Raw genomic sequence first — 7,500 nt, forward strand, 5'->3', positions numbered from 1 at the left:
TAACAGCAGAAATATAAACGTAGAATCTGGTTTTATTAATTAATTAATTAATAATTAACGATGACTCACATGGTTGCCATGGCGATGTCTCTCTCTGACAGGCTGAGTTTGGCCGGTTTGGGAACGACGGGGAGCTCGATCTCAAACTTAGACATCTTAGACATCGTCCCGCTCTGAGGACAAACAACAACAACAACATATAGCAACAAATAACAAGAGGAGTTATTAACAACTTTCTGTTAGAAAAATATTCTATATATATATATATATATATATATATATATTAATATATTAATATATAAATAAATAAGTATATATATATATATACAAATAAATATATAAATAAATATATATTTAGAAAAATAAATAAATAAATATATATACACAAAACAGCACATTAATCTGTTATTATAAAATGTTAAATGAAGAGCTCAATTAATGCTCAATATTTAATATATTTCTCACAGTTATTATTTTATTGGATGAATCTGTAGATTAAACTATAGATAAATATGAATTAGCAGCCCAGGCGTGTGAGTGTTAAATATAAACTCTCACAACATAAAGAGATTGACACAGAACTGAAGTGAGTAGAAGTAGATGCAGCGTGACCTTTAGGTGACGTCACTTTAATAAAGCCTCTCTCCTCCTCTCTCCTCCTCTCTCCTCCTCTCTCCTCTCCTCTCCTCTCCTCTCTCCCCTCCTCTCCTCTCTCCCCTCCTCTCCTTTCCTCTCTCCCCTCCTCTCATCTCCCCTCTCCTCTCCCCTCCCCTTCCCTCCCCTCCTCTCCTCTCCCCTCCTCTCGTCTCCCCTCCCCTCCTCTCCTCTCCTCTCTCCTCTCCCCTCCCCTTCCCTCCCCTCCTCTCCTCTCCCCTCCTCTCCTCTCATCTCCCCTCCTCCTCCTCCCCTCTCATCTCCTCTCTCCTCTCCTCTCCTCTCATCTCCTCTCTCCCCTCCCCTCCCCTCCCCTCCTCCCCTCTCATCTCCTCTCTCCTCTCCCCTCCCCTCTCCTCCTCCTCGCTCACCTTGAAGACGAAGGGCTGCAGCACGTTGCCCTGCACGGTGGTGGAGAGCAGCAGGACGCACGTCTCAGGACAGAACTGGTACCAGTTCACACTGATGCTCTGACTCTTCAGCTGCTTCAGGCTGCGCCTGTCTGGAAACACCTGAGAGGAACAAAGAGACACCGGACACCCCCACAGATTATTATTATTATCTCTTTATTGATCAGATAGTTTCTTATTTAAATCATCTTCTTCATAGTTTAAGTCTTTATTTAATATTATTTTTATTAAATCTAATATGTCTGCATTTATTTAAACAATATTTAATATTTAAATTACCTGGATTTATTCTGCTTAATGAGGGGAAATGATTTGTAAAATAAAAAAGGTATATATATATTTTTTTCTTAGAATATTTTTTGCCTTTTATTTTGACAGTCACAAGTTGTGTTTCCTTTCGATTGTCAAGCTAATTTTAAGCAACATTTTTGAAATGTCACAAAAAAAGAAATGAACATTTCCATCAAATCTTAAAATCTGTATTTCAGAAGAACAAAGAGAACGTTCTACGTTCTACGTTCTACCGGTGTCTCAGTAAACACGGGTTACCTGGTAGAACTCTATTCCCTGGTCGGTGATGAAGACGATCTCGTTCCAGTTCGTCCAACAGAATCCTAAAACACTCGCGTTCTTCGTCTGCAGGACACAAACACACAAACACACAAACACACACACAAACACAAACACACAAACACACACACACACACAAACACACACACAAACACACAAACACAAACACACAAACACACAAACACACACAAACACACAAACACACAAACACACACAAACACACAAACACACACACACACACACACACACACAAACACACAAACAGTTTATCAAAAGAAAGACGTTTTATATTCATATTCTTTATCATCGTTACTTTTAAACTCCTGATTTATTCTTAATTATTATATGAAAACTTAAATCAACATTAAGAAATGAGGAAATACATTTGTATGTATTTTTTTATGTATTTGTATATAGCTTATAATAAAGAGAAGATATAATGTACCTTGCATTCCTGAGTGAACTCTGTGTGAGGATAGTCGGGTATGAAGTTGATGAAATCCTGAAGAACAAAAAATCAAGAGTTTGTCCTCAGATAACAACACAAGAGACACACACACACACACACGCACACACACACAGAGAAAAACCTCCATCAGGTGCATGAAGGTGCTTGTTTCTTTAAAATAAGTTACATTACGTCACACGGTTATGATCATTATTATCATTATTATTATTATAAGAAGCGTCTCGTTCTGTTCTCACTCACCACAGACTTTAACGTCCTCTGAACCGCTAAGATCTTATTTCCAATAGAGAACTTGATGCACTTCACTTCTCCTTTATCGTCCATTCTGTGGAGAAAAACACCACAAATATACACAATACAATCATACAGTGATCAATATTAATGATTATTGTTGTATATTAATATTATCTATGATTAGTGTCAGCACATTGGCCATAAAAAGTTAAAGTGCTTTTGAGGGGACAAAGATCCTTTATTTTTTATTTCTATTATTTATTTATTGTTATTTAATTAAATTATTATTATGTTTTAGTTTTCATCTTTTTCTATCTATGTGTTGTGTCTGTGATGAAAAGGCAAAACAATGAAGTGTGAATAAAACGAGTTAAACGTCCCTAAATGCATCACAGATGTATTAATATTAATATTCGTCTCATCTCTAAATCACTTCAGATTTTTCCTGCACAGGCGGGTGTACCTGAAGGCAACGCTGCTCTTGTCGTCTGGCCCTTTGACCACCACACCTGTGGCTCCACCTGAACGCACCGCGAACACCTGCAGACAAAAAACAGGGAGTAAAAAACAACACGATTGATTTAACACGAAAACTTGTTTGTTTTGAATTTGAATTTGATGCACTAATAAAATATTTTATATGACTTTATATTATCCAATAATATGATGTATAATAATATAACTCTGAACACAAAGTCAAACTAATATATACATTAATGTCAGTAAATACTATAACTACGTATAAAGGACATATTTAGCTTATTAGAAGGATTATTAAGTCTAATAAATAAAAAGTTAAAAGTTAAAAATGAGCTCCAGCTCAACAAACTACAACAATAAAATCCTGCTTTTACATTAATAAGTATTAATAATACAATCTAACATATATGATAGTACAACAGTCACAGTTTGAATACTTTTACTACATTTTGCTGATTATACCGACATACTTCTACTGAAGGAACATCTTACTGTGACAGAGTATTTTTAAAGAGGGCATTAGTACTTTTACTGTAATAAAGTACTCGTGGCATTAGTATTTTTTACTGTAACAGAGTATTTTTACAGTGTGGTATTAGTACTTTTACTATATCAGAGTATTTGTACTGTGTGGTATTAGTACTTTTACTGTAGAGTGTATATACAGTGTGGTATTAGTACTTTTACTGTACAGAGTGTATATACAGTGTGGTATTAGTACTTTTACTTCAGTAAACGACCTGAATACTTCCTCCACCACTATAATAATGAGTTAAAGTTCTTGTCTGTTTATATATATATATATATATATATATACATAGTATATAAACATATATAAAGACAGATAACAGCTAGCTTAGCTTAGCTCACCTGCTTGTTAGCCTCGTCGAAGAAGACGTTGTTGACGCTCGAGGCGTGTTCGAACTGGACCGGGTTCTCACAGAGCTCCAGGTAGAAGTGATCCTCGCTCATGATAACGGCTTAATATTATATTTATTATACTTAGTACTGTTGTTCAGAGTCCTGAGAGACTACAACTGCAGAGGAGAGACGCTTCACATCAATGGGCGGCCATTACACTTCCGCCTTCCGGTTTGGGTCTTCAGAATAAAAGCGGGGAATAGATAAAATAAAATAAATAAGTAAATAAGTAATAAAACAGTAAAGAATATAAAAAATCCACAACTAAAATATTATATATACAGACAGAATATATATATATATGCTATTATTTTCACGTTGTTTACCAAATTAGTTTGGTGCGAGTTCATATTTGTAGAGATTACTCTTATTCTGAAGGAGTCAGACCGGATGTCTGCTTGTTTTTTGCTGCCGTGAGTCATGTGATGTCTGACGATCACGTGATTAAGAGAGAAACATTAGATTACATCTCTTAAGTAACCTTGTTATAAACAGAACAAACCTAGTGTTTAACTGATATTATATATTTGTATAAAAACAATAGAAAAGGCCAAAGGAGAGTTTTCATTTCCATCGTTTAATGTCAGATTCATTAGAATAAATCCATCATTACATCACTCTGAGAAACCTTCATTCTTTATATCCGTTTAGATTAAAGTCACAAACTAAAAGCTTTGGTATCGTCTTCATCACACAAACATCAAAAACATTCATTTGTTTCTTCTGCGCTTCAATTTCAAGTGTTAACAAAACATTTAATAACTCTAAGCTTCTACAAAACCAAACAGCTGTGACCTCTGACCCCTCGCCCGCCATGTTTCACCCCTAAAAGGAGACGGAGCGACAAACTGAAATAACTGAATAATGAACTGAAGCTGTTCTTCAGCGTCCGGCTGAAAGTCTTCACTTTTTATTGTTTTTTTTGACACATTCAAATATATTTTTTCCTTCGATGGATTTCAGTGAAGCAAAATAAAAAAAGAGTGAAAGAAAGATGAGAATTAAAAATGGACATCGAGGCAGAATGACAGAGTTAGAGCTGTAGAAGTATGATGTTTTATTCAATTATGTATTTTTTGTATACATGATCTGATTTATTGCCGTCATGAATCTTTAATCCTGGTTCAATTGTGTAGAGCAAAAGGTCTGTAAATAAAGATTATCATAAAATATAATAATATATATTTGTATCATGGAATTTGTCATTTCTGCTCAGATTTAATATTCTTTTATTAAAATTTTCCAGATTTAATAACTTTTTTTTTACTCATTTTGAGCTTAATATTTATGTTACATTTAGGCTTTATTTTGGTGTATATTTGCTCTTTTTCTTCACTGAAGCTTCAGTAGATTTTCTTTCACATCTGTTCCATCACAAAAAGAATAAAATAAATAATATTTATGATCTTCTGCATCATTTCCCTAAATTCATATCCGGGACATAAACTCAGAATCAACCCTCTCAGAGTTGGTTTATAATCGACGGAGCTGTCCTCTCGTTACTCGTTTAGTGTTGTGATCTTCATTACTCGCTGTGATAAAGATCATAAAGATCAGGAGGAGGATGTGAGTTGTGGTCTCTGAGGACGCTCTGACTTCAACATCCAACACGCTGAAGCTCCGCCCACCTGCAGCCAGGAGGCGGAGCTCCGTCGGCCTGTTCAAAGGAAGCGGTTGGGGAGTGATGGTTGGAGGAGGAGGAGGAGGTGGCCTCCTTCACTCGTCTCTTCTTCTACAGCTTGTTTTCAACACGGCGGGATCGTGAAGAGAGGGGGTGTGTGTGTGTGTGTGTGGGGGGGGGGGGGGGGGTTAGTCGTCAGAGTCGGGTTGTAACGGAGGATCTTCGTCTTCAGAGGAAACACGAAACGTCTTCTTCCCTCGACGCTGAACGTGATCCTCGTTCCTCTTCTCCAACGCAACAATCTGTCACACACAAAATTAAATGGTTTACTGTAAATTAACTTTGTGTGTGTGTGTGTATCTGTAGGTGTGTGTGTATCTGTAGGTGTGTGTGTGTGTGTGTGTATCTGTAGGTGTGTGTGTGTGTATCTGTAAGTGTGTGTGTGTGTGTATCTGTAGGTGTGTATCTGTAGGTGTGTGTGTGTGTGTATCTGTAGGTGTGTGTGTGTGTGTATCTGTAGGTGTGTGTGTGTGTATCTGTAGGTGTGTGTGTGTGTATCTGTAGGTGTGTGTGTGTGTGTGTGTATCTGTAGGTGTGTGTGTGTGTGTATCTGTAGGTGTGTGTGTGTGTGTATCTGTAGGTGTGTGTGTGTGTATCTGTAGGTGTGTGTGTGTGTATCTGTAGGTGTGTGTGTGTGTGTGTGTATCTGTAGGTGTGTGTGTGTGTGTTACCTCAGCTATGAACTCGGCCTCTTCTTCTTCACCAACAGGGATGTTCAGTCCGCTCACGGTGTTGAAAAGCTCGTAAACACTCATCGCTTCACTCAGTCCTCTCTTCTGGAAGAACTGTGGGACAAACAGACACACACACACACACACACACACACACATTAACATAAAGACAGACACACACACAATATTAACTTTACTTAGAAAAATAAACAATACAAATTTGGCTAGAATAAATATTTTCTACATTTTCTATTTTTGTGCCAGTTCACTTGGTTCAATAAAGACGTTTAAATAAAGACGGTTAAATAAAGACGTTTAATTAAAGAAGTTTAATTAAACCTGATTACTTAGGAGACCCAGAATGTATTTCTTTATAATATTAATTAAATTAATTTGTATATTTTGGACCTTTTGGAACACTCAGATCCTGGTTATTAATTAACTATAATTAATGTTTCCTCCTTATTAGCGACAAATAAATAAATAATTATGAAGCCATTATTATTTTATAAATGTGAACTTAAATATGTTGTAAAGACATTTTAATTCCCTGTAAATAGAACAGATGATCCGCTGCTTCCTGTTCATCATTAAAATAAAACATGTAAAATGAACTTGTTTAAATGATGTTCTCACACTGAATCCTGCAGTTCTGCTTTTAAAACACTTTACTTTCATTTACAGCTTTAAAGATAAAATAAACTTGTTTACCGTCGCAACGTTCCTGCAGTCTCTGAAGAGGAACTCCAGAGCGTGAGGATGAGTGGGCTCCACCGACTGACCCACGTCTATCAACCACACCTGGAACACGAACACACACACACACACACACACACACACACACACACACACACACACACACACACACACACACACACACACACACACACACACACACACACACACACACACACACACACACACACACACACACTGAAGGACGGAGGACAGCTTGAAGGAATCAGAAACATGAAGAGAGTGAAGGTGTGTTACCTTTCCTTCATGCCACAGCATGTTGTATTCACTGAGATCAGCGTGAACCAGATTACACTCCTGATACAGCTGCTGCATCACCTGCAGAGACACAGAGCCCAACGGCATTCTGGGTAAACGGTAGTTTGAACTCCTATAACACTTGAACTGTAGCCCTAAGATATGTCACTGTTGAATGCAGTTATTGTATGAACCAGTACTGAATCACAGCTGAAACAAATGCTTAGCTGCTGTTGTACTTCTCTGTAAGTACACAGTACACAGTGTAGTACCAGCGGTACGTACATGTAGGACCTGGTAGAAGGCGGTCTTCATGTCCTCTGAGCTCAGCACCACGTCTTTTAGTTTGGGAGCAGGGATGTGGTCTTTACCGATGAACGACATCACCAGGATGTGTTTCTTCAGCAGCACCACCTC

At 37.3% G+C, this 7,500-nt stretch overlaps 2 protein-coding genes across 4 annotated transcripts in view; both read right to left on the reverse strand.

The window, feature by feature from the left end:
- rmc1 (regulator of MON1-CCZ1) overlaps window positions 1–3,905 on the reverse strand; it is a 9,250-nt gene extending 5,345 nt beyond the window's left edge. Inside the window, exons 1-7 of the mRNA XM_076080261.1 lie at window positions 3,688–3,905; window positions 2,801–2,877; window positions 2,344–2,428; window positions 2,080–2,136; window positions 1,614–1,700; window positions 1,026–1,166; window positions 70–173 (exon numbers count right to left, since the gene is read on the reverse strand). Of these exons, the coding sequence (XP_075936376.1) occupies window positions 70–173; window positions 1,026–1,166; window positions 1,614–1,700; window positions 2,080–2,136; window positions 2,344–2,428; window positions 2,801–2,877; window positions 3,688–3,789 (653 nt within the window). The 5' untranslated portion in view covers window positions 3,790–3,905. The remainder of the gene's footprint in view (window positions 1–69; window positions 174–1,025; window positions 1,167–1,613; window positions 1,701–2,079; window positions 2,137–2,343; window positions 2,429–2,800; window positions 2,878–3,687) is intronic.
- Window positions 3,906–4,296: 391 nt separating this feature from the next.
- riok3 (RIO kinase 3 (yeast)) overlaps window positions 4,297–7,500 on the reverse strand; it is a 7,564-nt gene continuing 4,360 nt past the window's right edge. For all 3 annotated transcript variants that reach the window (XM_076080305.1, XM_076080304.1, XM_076080306.1), the window contains 5 exons: window positions 7,369–7,500; window positions 7,084–7,164; window positions 6,802–6,891; window positions 6,091–6,204; window positions 4,297–5,661 (listed from right to left, as the gene is read on the reverse strand). The exon at window positions 7,369–7,500 is cut by the window's right edge and continues 28 nt beyond it. In XM_076080305.1, the coding sequence (XP_075936420.1) occupies window positions 5,548–5,661; window positions 6,091–6,204; window positions 6,802–6,891; window positions 7,084–7,164; window positions 7,369–7,500 (531 nt within the window). In that variant the 3' untranslated portion in view covers window positions 4,297–5,547. The remainder of the gene's footprint in view (window positions 5,662–6,090; window positions 6,205–6,801; window positions 6,892–7,083; window positions 7,165–7,368) is intronic.

This window comes from Anarhichas minor, unplaced genomic scaffold (genome assembly GCF_050575085.1).
Source record: "Anarhichas minor isolate MPS153535 unplaced genomic scaffold, ASM5057508v1 ptg000074l, whole genome shotgun sequence".
NCBI classification, from domain to species: Eukaryota; Metazoa; Chordata; class Actinopteri; order Perciformes; family Anarhichadidae; genus Anarhichas; species Anarhichas minor.